At 48.0% G+C, this 20,060-nt stretch overlaps 1 protein-coding gene across 1 annotated transcript in view; it reads right to left on the bottom strand.

The window, feature by feature from the left end:
- IFNGR2 (interferon gamma receptor 2) overlaps positions 1-20,041 on the bottom strand; it is a 34,324-nt gene extending 14,283 nt beyond the window's left edge. The window contains exons 1-3 of the mRNA XM_040228354.1: positions 19,800-20,041; positions 8,683-8,815; positions 1,138-1,346 (exon numbers count right to left, since the gene is read on the bottom strand). Of these exons, the coding sequence (XP_040084288.1) occupies positions 1,138-1,346; positions 8,683-8,815; positions 19,800-19,878 (421 nt within the window). The 5' untranslated portion in view covers positions 19,879-20,041. The remainder of the gene's footprint in view (positions 1-1,137; positions 1,347-8,682; positions 8,816-19,799) is intronic.
- Between the last annotated feature and the right edge of the window lie 19 nt (positions 20,042-20,060).

Raw genomic sequence — 20,060 nt, 5'->3', positions numbered from 1 at the left:
TTAAAAAAAAAAAAAAAGCTGGTGCTCTGGAACAACCCAGGGGGGTGGGTGGGGAGAGAGGTGGGAGAGGGGTTCAGGATGGTGGGACACATGTACACCCATGGCTGATTCATGTCGATGTATGGCACAGACCACCACAATATTGTAAAGTAATCAGCCTCCAATTAAAATGAATAATAAAAAAAAAAAAACAAAACTGTGTTTGATTCAGGGGGGTGTGTATATATATATATATATATATATATATATATATGTGTGCGTGCATGGTGCTAAGTTATTTCATTCGTGTCTGACTCTGTGTGACCCCATGGACCGTAGCCTGCCAGCCTCCTCTGTCCGTGGGATTCTCCAGGTCAGAATACTGGAGTGGGTTGCCATGCCCTCCTCCAGGGCATTTTCCCAGCTCAGGGATCGAACCTGTGTCTCTTTTGTCTCCTGCAGTATCAGGTGGGTTCTTTACCACTAGCGCCACCTGGGAAACCCGTATATACATTCTTTTTCAGATTCTTTTCCATTATGGGTTATTTTAAGTCGCCCGTGCTACACAGTAGGTCCTTGCTGTTTGTCTATTTTGTATATAGTAGTGTGTATCTGTTAATCCCACACTCCTAATTTACCTCTCCCTCTTTTCTACTTTGGTAACCTCATATTTGTTTTCGATGTCTGTGAATCTGTTTCTGTTTTATAAGTAAGCTCATTTGTATTATAGATTTAAATTCCCCATGTAAGTAATCTCATATAATATCTATCTTTCGCTGTCTGGCTTACTTCATTTAATGTGATAATCTCTAGGTCTACCCACATTGCAGCAAATGGCATTATTCCATTCTTTTTTATAGCTGAGTAATCCATTACATATGTGTATACACACACACCACAGTTCTGATAAAATTTTATTTACAAAAACAGGTCGATGGCTGGATTTGATCTGCTGGCTGTGGTTTGGCGACTCCCTAGTGTAGCAAATCACCCTCCCCTAGCCCCAGCCTCTGTGGACAGCACTCTGGTTTGACCATCACACTCATCTGGGTGCTGGTTATTTAGGCTGAGAGGCAGGACTTAGGCGCATGGAGTTAGTATCACCTAGCAAAGAGCAAAGTGCAAACGTTAAAGGAATTTGTACCCTAGTCCCCTTACCATTCCGATAGTGTTCGAACCAAGGTGCTGTTGCCCAGGCAGAAACGAGGCCCCCCAGCTTAGCTCGAACACGTAAAGAGATGTTGAAACGCCGTGGGAACCCCTCCGAGAGGCTGTTTGCGGTAAAGTCACACTCTGTTCTGGTGAGGTTCGTACAATCCACCTTGCTATCTTCTTTGTTGACGTCATACCAGTTACTACTGGTGCTGCTGCAAACAGAAAAAAGGATTTCACTTAGCAGAAATGTTTCTGTGATCACATATCACAGTTCTCCCAGGGTTGAGTTTTTAAAAAAATTTTTTTCATTGAGATATTCCTCACATACCACACACTGCACTCACTTAAAGGCTTTCATTATACATGCAGGGTGGTGCAACCCTCCCCACACCCATTTTAGAATATTTTCATCATCCCCTAAACAACCCCCATGCTTAGAGCATCACTCTCGATCTCCCCCAATCCCTAAGCCCTAGGCTACCACCGATCTATTTCCTATCTCTAAGGATTTGTCTGTTCTGGACACTTCGTAGAAATGGGATCATAAATGATGTGGTCTTTTGTGATAGTGCCTTTCACTTAGCCTGTTTTACTTAGTATGTTTTCAAGCGTGATACATGTTGTAGCATGTTATCAGTACTTCATCCCCTCTTATGGCCAAATTAATGTCCCATTGCGTGTTTATCCATTCATGTGCTGACAGCCAGGTGGGCTGTCTTTTGGCTATTTGTCTTTTGGCTTATTCACTTTTTGGCTACTGTGAATAATGCTAAGAATATTCACGTATAAATTTTTGTGTGAAATTATGTTTCTAGTTCTCTGGGGTGTACACCCAGAAATGAACTTACCAGGTCATATGGTTACTCTCTTTTTAACTGTTTTCCAAAGCAGCTGCATCATCTTATGTTCCCAGCCACAGTGTATGAGGGTGCCATTTTTCTCCATATCTTCACCAAGGCTTGTTATTATGACTTTTTTATTGAAGCCATCCAAGTGTCTGCGTTTTCTCTGGTGACTAATGATGTTGGGTATCTTTTCATGTACTTACTGGCTATTTGCATATCTTCTTTGGAAAACTGCCTACTCAAATCCTGTGTCTCTATTTTGATTTGGCTATTTGCCTTTTAATTGCTGAGTTGTAAGAATTTTTTTATATGATATATTCTGATACAAGTCTCTTATTAGATATATGGTTTGCAAATATTTTCTCCCATTTTGTTCCACAGCCAATGTTAATGCTTCAAACTCAGCCCCTGTAGCCTATGTGTTAGAACTGATACTATGTTCATGCAACCACACCCCAGTTTCTTGCTGGTGTAGAGCTTTGTTTTCACCCCATAGCTGCCCATTTAAAAAGAGTCATGGACTTCCCTGGTGGTACAGTAGATAGGAATCTGCCTGCCAATGCAGGGGACAAGGGTTCGATCCCTGGTCTGGGGAGATTTCACATGCTGCGGAGCAACTAAGCCTGTGTTTGCCACAGGCTACTGAGCCTGTGCTCTGGAGCCCACCAGCCTACCAAGCCCACGTGCTGCAACCACTGAAGTCTGCAAGCCTACAGCCTGTGGTCTCCAACAAGATAAGCGAGCACAGTGAGAAGCACATGCAATGCAATGGAGAGCAGCCCATTGCTCGCTGCAACTGGAGCAAGCCTGCACCACCACGAGGACCCAGAGCACCCAGAAACGAGCAAATAAACCACTGTTAGAAAAGAGAGTTCTGCCACAAGGAACCCTGGCTGCCTGTAAGGCCGCGCATCCCTGTAACTGAGAATGCACCCCCTGAATTCCGATACCACATGCCCACGCGGGATTCTATTAATCATCCCCGACTCTGAGCTCTGTCCTTAGGTGACAGACTTGAGAAAAGGCAGAGAGGTGACTCCAGAAGCCTCAGTGGGGGCCGCAGGCAGTGTCCCCTCGAGAGACAGGCAACTCTGGACAGGCTCCCCTGGACAGCAACTCTGGCCTGGAAAGAAGGGCCAGGGGAGGCAGGAGAGGTGAGGCTGGGGCCACAGCCCCTGGCTCTCCCACACCACGTGGGCTGCTAAGGGTCTCTCTGACCCAGTCTGGAGACTCAGCTTCTGCTAAAGTGGCAGGTAACCCGATGAAAGCAATATCAATGCGTGTGGCCAAGGCTTCCACGGAAGATGCCCACCAGACTCACTGTACCTTGGAGTCCTGGACCTAACTGGGAAGGGGATCACAAACCACAGGCGCCCCCTCTCAGACTGGGGGCTGTGCTACAGAAGCGGGTGAGTGATTTTTTTTTTTAAGTTACACAGATACCTGAAGGTACTCTCACCTTCTCTCTGCCAATTCCAGCTGTTGAACTAGAGCAAAAGGCCCCCTCTGGGATTAGCCGGGGAACTGACCTACCATGTGCCACCTCCTCCCCTCTCCTCTAAACTTGTCCGTTTCAGATTTATCCCAAGGATGCAAGGATTTTTTCCAATATCCACAAATTAATCAGTGTGATATGCCACATCAACAAACTGAAGAACAAAAACCATACCATCATCTCAACAGATGAAGAAAAAGCCTTTGACAAAGTTATCAGCCATTTATGATAAAAAAACTCTCCAGAAAGTGGGCATAGAGGGAACATATGGTAACACAATATAGGCCATTTATGACAAACCTACAGCTAACATCACAGTCAGTGGTGAAAAGCTGAAAGCATTTCCTCTAAGATCAGGGACAAGACAAGGATGTCCACTCTCGCCACTTTTTAAACACAGTTGTGGAAGTCCTAGCTATAGCAATCAGAGAAGAAAAAGAAATAAAAGGAATCCAAATTGGAAAAGAATAGGTTAAACTGTTACTGTTTGCAGATGACACAATATTACATACAGAAAATCCTAAGGATGCTACCAGAAAACTACCAGAGCTCATAAGTGAACTTGGTAAAGTTGCAGGTTACAAAATTAATACACAGAAATCTGTTGCATTTCTGTATATTATTTCTATACATTAAGAACTACTTTTTTAAAGTGTTTCTTAAGAACGGGGTTTAAAACGGTACAAACCATCCAAATGTAAGTGACAGCTGACACTGTCTGGCTCCCCATCTATTTGTAAAGGGTGAAAATAAATTGCTATGGGCCCCGTTTAAATGGATAATGCAGTGAACACAGCCTCATGGCATGACACCACCCAGGCCTGGAGCCCCAGCCTCTTGCCCAAGCCTATGATGAATCAGCCAGTCTGAGCATTACCCAGCAGGCAGTCCCGGCTCCTGGCAATGTGTTCATATGGACAGCCTCTGTCCCCGAATTTGTCTAATTTCAAAAGCAACCTCAATCACGAGAGGGAGCACAGCCTCATGATTAAACACATGGGCCCTAGAGCCAGGCTACCCAGGTTCAAGCCCAGTTACTTCACTTCTCTGCTCCTCAGTCTCCTTATCTATAAGATGGGGATGTGTTACAGCATCCGATTCTTAGGGTCACCTTGAAGGTTGATCTCGTGGATAAGAGGAAAATGCCTGGACCAGGGCCTGGGGTTTCTACTCAGTTCAGTTCAGTCCAGTCGCTCAGTCGTGTCCGACTCTTTGCGACCCCATGGACTGCGGCACGCCAGGCTTCCCTGTCCATCACCAACTCCCGGAGCTTACTCAGACTCATGGAGTTGGTGATGCCATCCAACCATCTCATCCTCTGTTGTCCCCTTCTCCTCCCACCTTCAATCTTTCCCAGCATCAGGGTCTTCTCAGATGAAAAGGTAGGGGTGCCTATTAAGCACCATCTAAAAATATTTATTAAACACCTGAGCAACCAATGATTTCCCTGTTCACCTTCTGTTACATCATTTCCAGAAATGATTAAGTAAGTCTGTCCCCTGTGAACCCAGCAGGTCCTCTTCCAGAAATGGAAGAAAACAGTCATCGATGATTTCGGTTTGAGGACATTACTTTTAATGGCCACAAACTGTCAACTACACCACTCGTGAGTGGCGAAAAGTAAAAAAAAAAAAACATGAGTGATACATCATATAACAAAACATAGAATAAAAGTGTTCACGCTGAAATAACCGTATGAAAAAATATTCATAAGCTTAACTACATCAAGTTAAAAGGGGAAAAAAGAAAAAGGAAGCAGGACCCAGACATGTGACTCCAGTCTTACGCAAATGCTGGCATATTTGCAAACAAGTCCATGTATTTAGAAAAAGTGTCTAGAGAGAAATACACTAAAATGAGAATAGTGATTTGTCTTAGACTCCAGGTTGCTTTAATTTTGTACTTTTTACTTTTCTGGGTTTTCCAGATTTTCTATAAAGAAAGTGCTTTGCTATTAAAATTAGAAAAAAGTGAAGTTGAGAAAAAAAGAGTTGGGAAGACTGGGGTGGGCAGGCCCCAGCGTGGCAAGAGGCCAGGTGGGGTGTGACCTAGAAAGGGCCCGGCTCTCTGCCTGCTTTTATTTTCAGGAAAAAACAGAAATTCGGTTCTTTTTTTAAAGTGAAATCTCCAGATTTGTAAATGTTAACACTAGTTAGGAAAACAACAACAGCAAAAACAACAAAAAACCACTGTGGGCCAAACACAGGCTCTAGGCCAGAGGATCTGCCACCTCGGATTTAAACTTAAAATTTTCCCACAATGTGTTCTATGTAATTTTGGCTTTGTTGGCATGACTGTCAAAAAACAAAGGCACGTTCATTTAAAGTTATAGCGATGCTTCCTGGAGAGAAACAGAATGGAAAGTTTAAAGTTCCATGAACCTCAGAATTAAATTACTTCATGTAACTAAAAGGTCCTAAAGGTGTGAAAGTATCTAAAAACAGACCAGCAAAAAGAAAACAAAGACCCTTTTCCACAATCAAGTCTGTAATTTGAAAAGAAAACAAAAAAAATTAGCCTCTGTTTGAGTTTTCATGACCCCTCAGCTTTTCCAAACAGGGAGGATGTGTGAATGTGTGTGCGTGCTAAATCACTCAAGTCGTGTCCGACTCTGTGACACCATGGACTACAGCCCACCAGGCTCCTCTGTCCGTGGGATTCTCCAGAAAAGTACACTGGAGTGGGTTACCATTTCCTCCTCTAGGGGATCTTCCTGACCCAGGGGTCAAAGCCAGATCTCATGTTTCCTGCATTGGCGGGCGGGTTCTTTATCACTAGAGCCCTAAGCAGGACGTTCACATTCAACTCTGTTTCCTCTACCAAAACCAACCTCTAACCTGAAAAAAATATCTGACAAAATGCTTTCCCAATAGAAAACAGAGTGAAACAGGTTAGTCTGTGGTGAGAAACTGTCAAAGGCTTTGACAGATCCTTCTAGGGTCTAGAGGCACTCTGTCAACTCATAAATGTACTTCCCCACTCAAGGCTGACGAGCGCTAGTCGGGCGATCAGTCGCGACTTCCTCTCACTGCAACCTTCGGGCAGCGCTCTAGGAGACTGTGTTCACTGAAGGGTGAGTGGGGCCAGCTTTAGGCAAGTGGCCTGTGCAGTAGCACAGAGCTGTACTCCTAAGAGGGCTCCTGACTTGAAGCTCTGCGTTGCACAGCTGTTGTTTGAATTCCCCAAAGGTTTTGAACCAGGAGCCCCACGTTTTCAGCTGGTACTGGGCAGAAAATGATGTAGCTGGTCCTCACAGACGGGTCTGTTTATTACAGATGATCATGTTTGAAATTTACAATCACTTAAGAAGTAGATAGGGATTTCCCTGGCGGTCCAGTGGTTGGGACTTTGCCTTCCAGTGCAGGGGAAGTGGGTTCGATCCCCAGTCTGGGAGCTAAGATCCCCAATGCCTTGAGGCCAAAAACCAAAAACTTAAAACAGAAGCAAAAGTACAACAAATTTAATAAAGTTTTTAGAATACTAAAACCACCTTAAAAATCTCTCTTAAAAAAAATAGAAATAGGTAAAGGCAATCCAGAGATAGGCCTCAACTCTCAGTTTAGAATTCATTTTTATAATGTGTTCAGTCATGTCCGACCCTTTGTGGTCCCATGGACAGTAGCCTGCCGGGCTCCTCTGGCCATGGAATTTTCCAGGCAAGAATATTGGAGCTGGGTGCCATTTCCTACCCCGGGGATCTTCCCAACCAAGGGTGTCTTGCATCCCCTGTTCTGATAGGCAGATTGTTTACCACTAGTGACACCTGGGAAGGCCATCATTTTTTTAAGCAAATATTGTTACACTGAACAGTTAAAGATAAAAAAGAAGTCATCTGGAAACCTCCTCCTCTAACAAATTAACCACTTGTAATTTTTCCACATTCCCTACCTGTTCTGACCCTAGATTCATTCCAAATTGGATACAGTTACACCTGCTGTCATATGACACATAAAGGGTCTCCTAAGGGCTCATTCACAAGTTATCTTGACACAATTCATCAACTTCTAGCCAATGGACATGAATAGACACTTGAATGTGTATCTTCATGAATATAAGTTTGTTTGGTTTCTTTTTTTCTCATAGAGGAGGTTGTATTGTCTGCCTAGAATAAAAAAGTAGTGTGGACATTCCCACAATTCTAAATGAAGAGCAGAACTGACTTTTCAAGAGGACTGTGCTCACAACTGATTCTGATTCAGCGTGTGTCCACCAGCCACGTTCTCACCAGCACTAGGCATTCCCACTCTTAAAACTTTTGTTTATTTAGTAATCTAAAAATGACTTAGCCAATAATTTTTGTTTGTTTGTTTTGGCTGCACCTCAGGGCATGTGGGATTTTGGTTCCCTGACCAGGGATCAAATCTCTGCCCCAAGTATTAGAAGCATGGAGTCCTAAACACTGGACCCACAAGGGAAGTCTCACAATAATTTTAACTTGGTCTTCACTTAATGCATCTACCAAGGTAAATAACAACTTGGATTTTGCCTTTCTCCTTCCTCTGTGTGTCTACACTGTAAATCAAGCGATAGCCAACTGTAGGACGGCTTGAACAGGAGGTGAGAGACAGAATGAGGGGCCAGAATAAAATGCAAAATGGATCACCAGCTTAGAAACTGGGAATTAATTGTTCATTAATTGAATAGCTTTCTTATTAGGCCAAATTCGGGCCAGAAGGCTAAATAAACCAGATTTTGAAACCTGAAGATGATGAAGACCAACAGATACCTCCGGCCCTTTCCAGACAGGAAACCCTTTCATACAATCTCCCCCTTAAACTGATGAATCAACTTCCACACAGCTAAGCTGCCCTGTGGTGAGACAGCTGAGCTCCCTGAGGGTCAATGTCCTTTCAGCCTGCGGATGAGTGGAGGGGTTGGAGGGGAAGTTGTGAAATCTCCATCCTTGGAGATTTAAGAAGTACAAGAGAGGGACTTCCCTGGTGGTCCAGTGGTTAAGATTCTGGGCTTCCAATGCAGAGGGTATAGGTTTGATCCCTGGGCAGGGAACTAAGTTCTCACTCGCTGCACAGGGTGTGGCTAAAACGTCCATGAGAACTATCTGCTTGCGACGACTTTGCTTACGGTCCTGCCAAGGGGCAAGAACAGGCAGCTGGCTGCAGTTTCCGTAAGAACAGGCAGCTGGCCGCAGGTTCCGCAACAGTCCCGCTCCCAGCTCCCAGGAAGAAGGCCAACAGAAACATTGCTTACTATTTATACTGCACCTGGTAGACCACCGGCCTCGGGTCGCTGTCCAGGGACACTGGCTCCCAGCTCAGCGCCTGCTGGGCATTATACAGATGAACCTTCAGGTTTCCAGGAGCAGGCAGCTGGGCCAGGGAGTCTTGAAAGGGACAGAGAATAAGAGAAGGGGGGAGACGAGGGAGAGACAGGGATGGTCAAGAGGAGAAAAGTCGATTACAAAATTCATCTGGCTGGGGTTTTGATATTACCCATTCTCCCCGCACATCCCCTATGCCTTTAGCCTTTGACTAAAGACAGCCCTTCACCCCAGAAATGGCACATGGGGGTTCCCTTGGCTCTCTTCCCTGGAGATTGCATGAAGGGTTCCCTCAGCTCTCTTATCTTGGTTTAACTATTTGTTAATCCCATAATTGATGCTTTTGAACTGTGGTGCTGGAGAAGACTCTTGAGAGTCCGTTGGACTGCAAGGAGATCCAACCAGTCCATTCTAAAGGAGATCACCCCTGCATATTCATTGGAAGGACTGATGTTGAAGCTGAAGCTCCAATACTTTGGCCACCTGATGCGAAGAGCTAACTCATTTGAAAAGACCCTGATGCTGGGAACGATTGAAGGCAGGAGGAGAAGGGGATGACAGAGGATGAGATGGTTGGATGGCATCACCAACTTGATGGACATGAGTTTGAGCAAACTCTGGGAGACAGTGAAGGACAGGGAAGTCTGATGTGCTGCAGTCTATGGGGTTGCAAAGAGTCGGACATGACTGAGCAAATGAACAACAAAAGACGGCACAGCTGACACAGTCTGTGGGGAAAGGGGCTTGGGGCTACCTTTCCACCTGCAGGTTCCAGTTCCATACGAGCAGGTCCTGGCTGAGGCTGAATGAGGATGCCTGCCTACCTTTAGGAGTAGCAGTGTTAGTCGCTCAGTCATGTCCAGCTCTTTGTGACCCCGGGGACTGCAGCCCGCCAGGCTCCTCTGTCCATGGGATTCTCCAGGTAAGAATACTGGAGTGGGTTGCCATTCCCTTCTCCAGGGGATCTTCCCAACCCAGAGATCGAACCTGGGTCTCCAGCACTGCAGGCAGATTCTTTACCATCTGAGCTACAGGGAAGCAGAGGCTGGTATGGTCCCACAGGGGAATTGGTAGGTGGCAGGGGGAGAGGAAGGAGAAAGGATTCCCTGACCGGGAACTGAACCCAGGTGACAGCAGTGAGACCACCTGTAGTAAGTGGGGGTAACATAAGAGCTTGGGGCTTGGTTTCTTCTTCAGGAATAAGGAATAAACCATAGTACACTGGAGAAGGTTCTGGAGAAGATTAACTTGATGGCTACTGGACAAGCATGAGACCCTGACTTTGATAGAAGGAATATTTGGGAAATCTCCACAAATGTGTACACACACACACACACACACACACCCCAAACCAGATGTGCAAATCCCAAAGACACCTGGGAGGGTGAGGACTTGTCTTCTGGGCTTCATATGTTTCTCAAAGACTCCCCCAACGTCATAATCACTGAGGCTAAAATATAGATTCCCACGGCCCACCCCAGACCAGGAACTCTGCATTTTCAACAAGCTTCCCAGCTAACTCGCACGCACGTTGAGATTGAGAACCACAAATGACAGAAGAACACATTCTGCAGGGAACCACTGCCAATATTAGAATCCCCCCTCCTTGGGATGACCTGTGATTTACAGGACGGGGCTAGAGGCCACCAGGGCGGAAGACTTTTCTCCCGTGAGGAAACACATGGTGATGGTAAGACTTTCTCTGAGACTAAAAGATTAATGAGAAATACGCAGAGCTGGAAAGTCTGAAAAACAGGCTGTTCCAGAGTTCCAAGCAGGAAATTCAAAGACATTTTCAGTAAATGCATCCAGTCTCAAAGAAGGATGCCCAGACCAGCTGAGAGCCTGGCCCACCGCGCTCCTACTGAAAGAAGTTGTGGCCTGGAATCTGTGGCCACCTGTTTACTTACAGAATGCCCACTGACCTTCCTTCCAAATCTTAACTCAACCAGCTACCTTGACACTCCGGCCAACTCGTGCCAGGCCTGACAGAAGCCGGCCCAAAGGCACAGCGTGGAGGGAGGCTGCTCTTCCAGTCTGGCCCGCCCTGCTCACTGGGGCTGCTATGGCCCAGTGGATCTCAAAGTGAGCTCAGGAAATGAAGTCCTGCTTCCAGGAGGCGCTGTGCAGGGTCTCAGGGGGTGAGAGCTTGGTTAGGGCTGGGCACCAGTCAAAGCATCTCAGCGACCTTCTCTCCTGTCTATGTTGAAGTGAAGTGAAAGTCACTCGGTCGTGTCCGACTCTTTGCGACCCCATGGACTATCCAGTCCATGGAATTCTCCAGGCCAGAAGCCTGGAGTGGGTAGCCTTTCCCCTCTCCAGGGGATCTTCCCAACCCAGGGATCGAACCTGGGTCTCCTGCATTGCAGGCAGATTCTTTACCAGCTGCGCCTCCCCAAGAATACTGGAGCGGGTAGTCTATCCCTTCTCCAGGGGATCTTCCTGACCCAGGAATCAAACTGGGGTCTCCTGCATTGCGGGTAGATTCTTTACCAGCTGCGCCACCCCAAGAATACTGGAGCGGGTAGTCTATCCCTTCTCCAGGGATCTTCCTGACCCAGGAATCGAACCGGGGTCTCCTGCATTGCAGGTGGATTCTTTACCAGCTGAGCTACTAGGGAAGCCCCCATTGCCCTGTTAGTTTCCTACTGATGCTGAAATAAATGACCACAAACATAGTGCCTTAGATTTTATCTGTTTATTTATTTTCAGCTGTGCTGGGTCTTTCTTGCTCTGCACGGGCTTTTTCTCAAGTTGTGGCAAGAGGGGGTACTCTCTAGCTGTGGTGCACGGGCTTCTGGCTGTGGTGCGTTCTTTCGCTGCAGGGCACAGCCTCTAGGGTGCCAGGGCTCAGTAGTTGCAGCACGTGGGTTAGGTGCTCCACGGCGCGTGGGACCTTCCTAGAGCAGGGACTGAACCCACGTCCCCTGCACAGGCAGGCAGAATCTCAACCACGGGACCAGCAGGGAAGGCCAATGTAGTGTCTTAACCCGGATTTATGCTTTATTGTTCCTAAAGGTCAGACAACAGGTCTCACGGACCAAGGTCAAGGTGTTGGTAGGCTCCCTTCCTTCTGGAAGCCAGGGGAGAAACAGTTCCTGCCTTTTTCCTTGCTGAGAAGCTGTTCACATTCTTTGGCTCCTGGCCTCTTGCTCCAGCAATGCTGGGCTGAGCCTGATCTTGTGCTGCCGACTCTTTGCTTCCAACTTCGTCTTCCAGCTTCCAAGGATCTGTGTGATTGCACTGGGCCCACTGAGCCCAATAATCCAGGAAAATCTCCCCAGCTCAGGACCCCTCATTTAATCACATCCCTTTTGCCATGTAAGGCAATGTGGTCACAGGCTCTGGAGACCAGGCTGTGGATCTCTTTAGGGACCATTATTCTGCCTGCCTCCCCCTCCCTGGGGAGGAGTTAGGGGGCATCCCCTCTCTCTCCACTCCCTCCCCATCCCCATCCTGACAGTCAGCTAAGAAGGGGAGCACTAGGGACCGCTGATGTCTTCCAGCCCGCCAGGCAGGCAGACCGGAGGACAGCCTTCTCAGTAAACGTCAGGAGTCTCCATCAGAGCCTTCTGCTTTCTGCACCGTTCATTTCATGGAGGTGTGGCCAGGGGACCTGCAGGCTGGCTCTCATATTTGAGTTTGTTGGCATCCCCCGTTTCACCGCATTCAGAAAAGAAACTGAGTCTCGGGGCTGGGGGTTTCACGGTGAAGCACCAGAGACTGCCCACTCACTCACACCAGCGGCCTCAACCCCGCCCTGCACGCATCACCTCTGGAGGGAGGCCTGTTCCTGCCCAGCCTCCCCTGGCCGCCTCCTCGCTCCAGGGGATCGCTGGCGGGGGCGGAAGGGGGGCCCTCACACCTCTCCCTGCCCTTCTCTGGAGCCTTCTTTCTCCCTGTGCCACGCTTCTCCCCGACTCCCTTCGGTACTCTGCTCAAGCACCACCCTATCAAAGCACTTTCCTGCCTCCCGATCCCCCTTTCCTTTTCTCCTGGGTTTCCCACTACCTGGGTCCTGTGTTTACACCCAGGGGCTGGTAAGGAGCACCAGAATTTGACTGCCTGGCTTCAAAGCCCCATGCTCTTTGCAGGACCTTCGGGTGCGAAACCTCCTGCTCTTGGCAGAACCTTGTTTCACCTCTCTGTGCCTCGGTCATCTCCTCTGCGAAAGAGCAATGATCACTGTGCAGACTTTAAAGGGTTCTTAGGAGGAGCAAGCGGGTTAATTTCATGTGTGCTGCTGAGACCCGCAGGAGCACGACATGACCAGTTCCTCTTCCTCAGACGCTGGAGCGGGAGCTCCAGGGAGGCTGGGTGTTGCCAGACTTGGGGGCTGTCCCATCCCCCGGAGCTGGAGGAGCAGGCTCCTGGGGCCTGGGGAACGACGGGGCTGTAGCCCAGTAACCTGCTGTCTCTCCTTCAGGGATTAAGCGGCCAGTTTCTGCATTTGTCCAGGAGAAATCCAGGCTAAGCTCAAGCTCTCTTTCTTGCTTTATGTGTAAGTCCTGCCTTTTCTCTGGTCTCGGAGAGGCTGGGGCAGGAAGTGGGTACAATTCTGCTTGCCGTTGTTCGCTCACTAAGTATCTGACTCTTTGTGACCCCATTGACTGTAGCCCGCCAGGCTCCTCTGTCCTTCACTATCTCCTGGACTTTGCTCAAACTCATATCCATTGAGTCGGTGATGCCATCCAACCATCTCATCCTCTGTCGCCCCCTTCTCCTCCTGCCCTCAATCCTTTCCCTGGGTCTTTTCCGATGAGTTGGTTCTTCGCAGGTGGCAAAAGTACTGAGGCTTCAACTTCAGCATCAGTCCATCCAGTGAATAATCAGGGTTGATTTCCTTAAAGACTGACTAGCTCTGGACTTATCTGGATGGCTGTAAAGGGTCCATATATTTAGGGCCATATCACCTGCAGTCAATAGTGTAAACAAAGGCTTTGTAGGAAGAAAAGAGAATTTCTGGACAAAAGGCTTTAGCTGGAATCCTGATCCTGCCACCAAGAGCCATGGAGTCATGCCGCAACACACCTGAGCATCAATTTCCACATGAAAGTGAAACGATACCATCTTTCCTAGAGATGGAGTGAGTGAGGGGCAAACGCAGGACCACGGATGAAAGGCAAACCAGACACCAAACCGTACATTGCTGCCTAAGTGTGATTTTGAAGAAGTGCCTGGTGGCTCAGACAGTAAAGAATCTGCCTGCAATGTGGGAGACCCAGGTTCCATCCCTGGGTTGGGAAGATCCCCTGGAGAAGGAACTGGTAACCCACTCCAGTATGCTTGCCTGGAAAATCCCATGGACAGAGAAACCTAGTGGGCTATAAGTCTATGGGGTTGCAGAGTGTCAGACGTGACTTAGCGACTAAACAACAGTTTCAGGGTGTCCTGATGGCTGGCTGCAGGTGGTGAGCTGCAAGCTGTTACCCAGACCGAGCCTCCAGTGACCACCAACAGAGCGCTCAGCCCATGCTGACCGCTGTGGTCAATGGTCTGACCCCGCGTGAGGCAGAACAGCACCCTCCCCGCAAGACGTCTATGTCTTATGAACATATTAGGTACACGGGGATCAGAGTTGCAGATGAAACTTAGGGCCCTACAGAAGATCTAAAGACAACTTATCCTGGAGCATCTGGGTGGACCCAGGTCACCACTGTTTCTCCAGGAGCTGGAAAACACAAGGAAATGATTCTCCCCCTAGAATCCTCACAAAGGAACACACCCCTAGGACACCTAGTCCCAGCCCGGTCTGCATCTGACCATGACTTGCGGAACTGTAAGACGCTGAATTCAGTTCTAGGTATCAAGGAAGTGACAACCCATTCCAGTATTCTTGCTTGGAAAATCCCACGGACAGAGGAGCCTGGCAGGCTACAGTCCTTGGGGTCGCAAAGAATCAGACACGACTGAGTGACGGACACACATCTTCACTGTAAGCGTCTTTACCGCAAGCATTTTCACTGCAAACATGTTCACCGAATAACTAATGGGCCATAAGGCAATTTAGCTTATGTTAATTGTAAAAGTAAATTTCACAAATCCTATTTTGATAAAAGTAAATTTTATCAAAAGTAAAATAATGAAAAATAAAAGAGAAACATAACATTGGACATAATGAAACATGAAAAATAAACAACAAAATTTAAAACACTATTGCAAAATGAAAAATATTTGAATACATTTAAAATGTGTGTAGATTCATAGCAATACTGTGCAAACAACTGATTTTATTTTGTGGGCTTTACGAAGTACTGGTCTTCAAAGTCTCTTGTTTATCATATTATATATACATATATATTTTTTGCGTATTGATTTGTCTCATGGTTTTTCTTTTTCACGGACATTTCTTCTTTTGTTAAGCAAGGTGTCAGCTTCTAAACACTGCGACACATATTTGTAACTGAGCTTTGGACCGTGTGTCCTGGCATATTGTCACATGTCTGTTGATAAATATTTAGTTCTATGGGAAGCGTTGGTTCAACTCTGCACCTTTAATTAAGGGCATTGGCCTCTTTCTCTTCCAGGGTAGTGTGTGTTTCATACTAAGAAAACCAAGTCATCATCATCCGTCAGCTTGATAAAGCCATCAGGAACTTCACTAAGAAACGCTTTCACATTTCAACCACTTGAAACCAAACTGTCAAACCAAGCTGTCAGCCAGTTATTTTATCTATTACGGCAAAATTGCCTGATGGCCAATTAGTCATGCAGTGAAAATGTCTGAGGTTGAAAATGCTTGTGGCAAGGGTATCTATGGCAAAGAAACTCACAGCAAAGATACCAGGCACAAATAAGTTTGTGTTATATTAAGGCACCAAGTTGGTGGTCATTTGTTATAGCCACAACAGGAAACTAGCACAGTCCAGGGAGGTGGACAGCAGGCCTTTAATGGCACCCTAGCTCCTACAAGATAAAGCTCACAGTCCTAAGGAGGGTGTACAAAGCCCCACTCTGCTTCCTTCTCCATGGCCTTTGGGGCAATGGTTCACTGTTAATGGTAAGAAGAGAGAACCTAGGGAGATGCCAAATGTATCTTCCATACAATTACTGTACAATCACACCTCCTGTTCCACCTTCCTGCCCCAACTGGCTACCTCCAATCCACCCCGGATCCAGGTGTTTGAGATTTTATGTATTTTTAAGAACAGGCTCTCCTGGGTCTTAATAGCATGGTTTGATTAACACATATCACACACAGATAATAAAGTACTACTAACATCAAAATTAATCATTTAATCTTGACAATCGAAGACCCCTTCCCTCCTGAAACCCCCTCCCCCCGAAGGGTGACTGACTCGTTTTGTTGTTGTTGGCAGAAACCAACACAACACTGTGAAGCAATTATCCTCTAATAAAAAACATGCAAAAACAAACAAAAAAGACCCTTCAGGATCCTTCCATGGATGGGACATTATGGTGAACATCAGTGATCCCATCTCCAATTAATACCTTGCAGGTGAGGAGAAGTAAAAAACAAAAAACTCCCTGAATTCTCACCCATAACCAGAAAGTTGGTCTTGTCTGTAAATACTGGATATCAGCTTATCTAACCTAGACCATTTGCCTCTTCCTAAAAAGAATGGTTTGGTTTCCTAGGGAGCAAAATGGAGTTATTATCTACTTCAAAAGAATGGCTGAGAAAATTAGGAGAGATAATGTATATAAAACACTTAACAGCCTGTCCGCGTTAAAAGAGTAGCCCAATAAATGGTGGCCACTACGGTCACTTATAGAGTTTGTCCCCAAATATTCCTATTACGCAGTACTCTCCACTGTTGAGGTTATGAACACACAGGAGTTCTTAATATACAGTAATTTGCTATGGTTTTTCCCGTGGTTGGGGATTTACTGTCTTTCTCAGTGGTCTCTAAGCTCTGAGCAGCTTTGGATGTTCAGGTCAGTAAGTCACGGTAAGAGAATTTTGTGGCCTAAGTACATTCAGATCCACTAGAAAGTAAGCAACAACTAGAACAGTTACAAACAGAAGGCTTCATTCTTCAACACTCAGGTAACTAAAGTACTAAAGAGTGTGTTGACTTCCTGTACTTTAATGCTGTCTAAAGCAAAGGACCTCTATCTACCACAGATGGAGTCAGGTCTGACATTTTGCATATGTCATCCTTATAACAACTCTCACTGTTGTTGCTCAGTGGCTAAGTTGTGACTGATTCTTTGTGACCCCATGGATTGCAGCATGCCAGGCTTCCCTGTCTCTGGAATTCTCCAGACAAGAATACTGGAGGGGGTAGCCATTCTCTTCTCCTGGATCTTCCCGACCCAGGAATTAAACCCAGGTCTCCCACATTGCAGGCAGATTCTTTACTGCCTGAGCCACCAGGGAAGCCCGTAACAGCTCTAAGGAGTAGATATCGCAAGTTTCCTTTAAAAATTTTTCTTTCCAATACTTGTCTTTTTCTCCCCTCTGATCATAAATGCAATTACATACCTACTGAAGGACACGGAATTAAGTTATGGAAAGGCCTGGAAAATTTTCTGCTTAACTATCCTTTTAATGTATAATAACTGTTAATATTTTCACTTTGTGTTTGGGCTAACAAAGAGTTCCTCTTAAAAATATCCCAGTTAAGTTTTTAACTGTTTATTATGCAAAATTTCGAACAGTCACGAAAAACAGATTAGTATAGCATGGTGCTGCTTTGCAAAAAGATGAAGGACTAGCTTATTTCCAGTGCATCACACAGACCCAAACTTTCACAGAATACAGTAAAAGATAATCACTAGCAAGATGAACCTGGGACTTCCCTGGTGGTCCAGTGGCTAAGACTCTGGGCTCCCAGCGCTGGGGGCCCGGGTCTAACCCCTGGTCAGAGAACTGGACCTCACATGGTACAGTTAAGAGTTTACATTCTGAAACTATAAGATCCAGTGCAGCCAAATAAAAAAAGAAATATTAAAAAGAAAGAAAGATGGATCTGTCTGTGGGTGTTGTGGCAATATAAAATTACAAAGTTTCTAAATACTTCTATCAACCACTGGACCACAGCAGACAAATCACAAACAATTCACAGACTAGTCAGGAGCAGCCTAAGTATAGAGGACCACCTTGGGCAATTACCAATGCCCGAATCTCATCTGAGGGCTTCCCTGAGCTTTCCTTTTCCCTTCTCATCTGAGTACTAAAGAATCTGCCTGCAATGCAGGAGACAGGAGACCTGGGCTCAGTCCCTGGGTTGGGAAGATTCTCTGGAGGAGAGAATGGCTACCCACTTCAGTGTTCTTGCCTGGATGGTTCCATGGACAGAAGAGCCTGGAGGGCTACAGTCCATGGGGTCACAAAGGGTCAGACATGACTGAGCGGCTAAGCACAAATCTCATCTGAAGGAAGCCCAGGGAAGGAGCAAATGTAGCTTGTTCAAGACTCAAAGCTTGAGGAGCAGGGTAAAGATACAAACCCATCCGTCCAGCTCCCAGGAGGAAACAGCCATTTAACTAGGGGCACACAGGGGCTGACAGAGGATGAGACGGTTGGACGGCATCACCAACTCAGTGGACACGAGTTTGCGTAAACTCCGGGAGGCCTGGTGTGCCGCAGTGCACGGGGTCGCCAAGAGTCAGATACGACTGAGCGACTGAGCGACTCAGCAACTGAACTGAACTCACTCCCTGAGTGCTCCCCCGACGGCTTAGCGGTAAGGAATCGGCTTGCAATGCAGGAGACAGTACAGTCCAAAGGGTGGGAAGAGCTGGACATCAGGGAGTGCGGGAGTACACACACACACACAGACACACACACACACAGACACACACACACATTCTCTCTCTCTCTCTCTCTCCCTCCCTCCCGCCCTCCCCCTGATGCAATGCTTCCCTTATCCAGGACCTATGGAGTTTAAGGGCTTTGCAAGGGATGCTGATAAAAAGAAACAAACGCAAACAACAGCTTGAGAATCCAAGGGGGAGAAAACTTCTACATTCTTGAGACTTTTAAAGTGTTACCCAAACTATGATATCAGTCACTTCATGAGAAATAAGGCAGCAAACACAAACGCACAGATATGCACAGAGAGAACGTTCTCATACAACCAGCTCTGTCATTTCTCTCTGTCTCTCTCTCTGTGTCTCTCTCTTGGTAGTTTGTCCCTGGCTCATAGGTATGGTCAGTTAGTGTCAGAGGTAAGCAGGAGGCTGAGCTTAGGTAGGGCTGTCCAGATGGGAAGAGAGCTAGGATTAAAATTCTGGTTCAGCTGGCACCCTGCCCACCGCAAGGCAACATTTCTGGGTTCTGCGCCGCCGCCCCACTCCCCCCTCTCCGCCGGCCAGTCTATCCGATCCCTGGGGAATGACCACCTGGGCTTCACACCCGCTAATCGGACACACCCGGCCCCAGTTAAGACTGAGGTACAGTCACGATCCCCAGGACAGAGGTCCCTGCCAGTGGCCGGCCTCCCTGGCACGAAACTGCTAGGGAAGCAGGCCTGGGCCTGGTTCTGGCTGAGCATCCCTCCCCCGCCCCCCGGCCCCCCTACCCCGCTTCCCCCACCCCCGCCAGGGAGGACAGGCCAGGCAGCGCTACATTCAGGCGCTCGGGAAGAGGAATCTGTGGCCGGCGGAAGCGGCCTCTTCTCGAGCCCTGAATCTGGTTTTTCCTCTGCTCATTTGGAGACATTCGGAGTCGAGCCGCGCTAGCTTTGGGGGCTTCTCTCCTAGAGAAGGAGCTACAGAGTGTCCAGACTCGTGCAGGGGCAGCGCGGCCCGGGGCCCCGGGGCTCCTCCCGCTGCTCCAGCTCGCGGCCCGAGATTGCCTGGAATCCACCCCCCGCGACCATCCCACACCCGCTTCGGGCTCCCACGCCCCGCGAAGCCCACCCGATCGGGACGGACCCTACCCGATCGAGGCAGCCTTGAACCCCCTCCACTGATCCTGGCTCCCCGCGGACCCCACCCGTACGGGACACCCCTGTTTACCGCCCCCCCCAATAAATGGGGGTTCCCGTGGATTCCCACCTACTGCGGGCTCCTCGCGGACTCCCACCCGCGAGCCGCCGCCTCCGGCAGGCCTCGGGGGCTCTCCAGCCCCACTTACCTGCGGGGGGCGCCGCAGCGCCGAAGCCGCTGAGCAGCAGGAGCAGCGGCGGCAGCAGAGTCGGCGGCGGCGGCCGCATGGCCCAGGGCTCCGGGCGCCGCAGGCTCCGCCGCGATGGGGGCTCAGCCCGGCCCCGGCGCGGGGTCGCCGAGCAGCTCACTTCGCCGCCTCGGCGGCCATGGCGACCGCAGGGCGCGCGCGGGGCCCGCCTCTTCCCGAGCCCCGCGGGCTGCGGCGGCGGCAGCGCGTCCCGGGGCGGTC

Source organism: Oryx dammah, unplaced genomic scaffold, assembly GCF_014754425.2.
Source record: "Oryx dammah isolate SB20612 unplaced genomic scaffold, SCBI_Odam_1.1 HiC_scaffold_2, whole genome shotgun sequence".
NCBI lineage: Eukaryota > Metazoa > Chordata > Mammalia > Artiodactyla > Bovidae > Oryx > Oryx dammah.
This window is presented reverse-complemented; position numbering and strand designations above follow the sequence as displayed.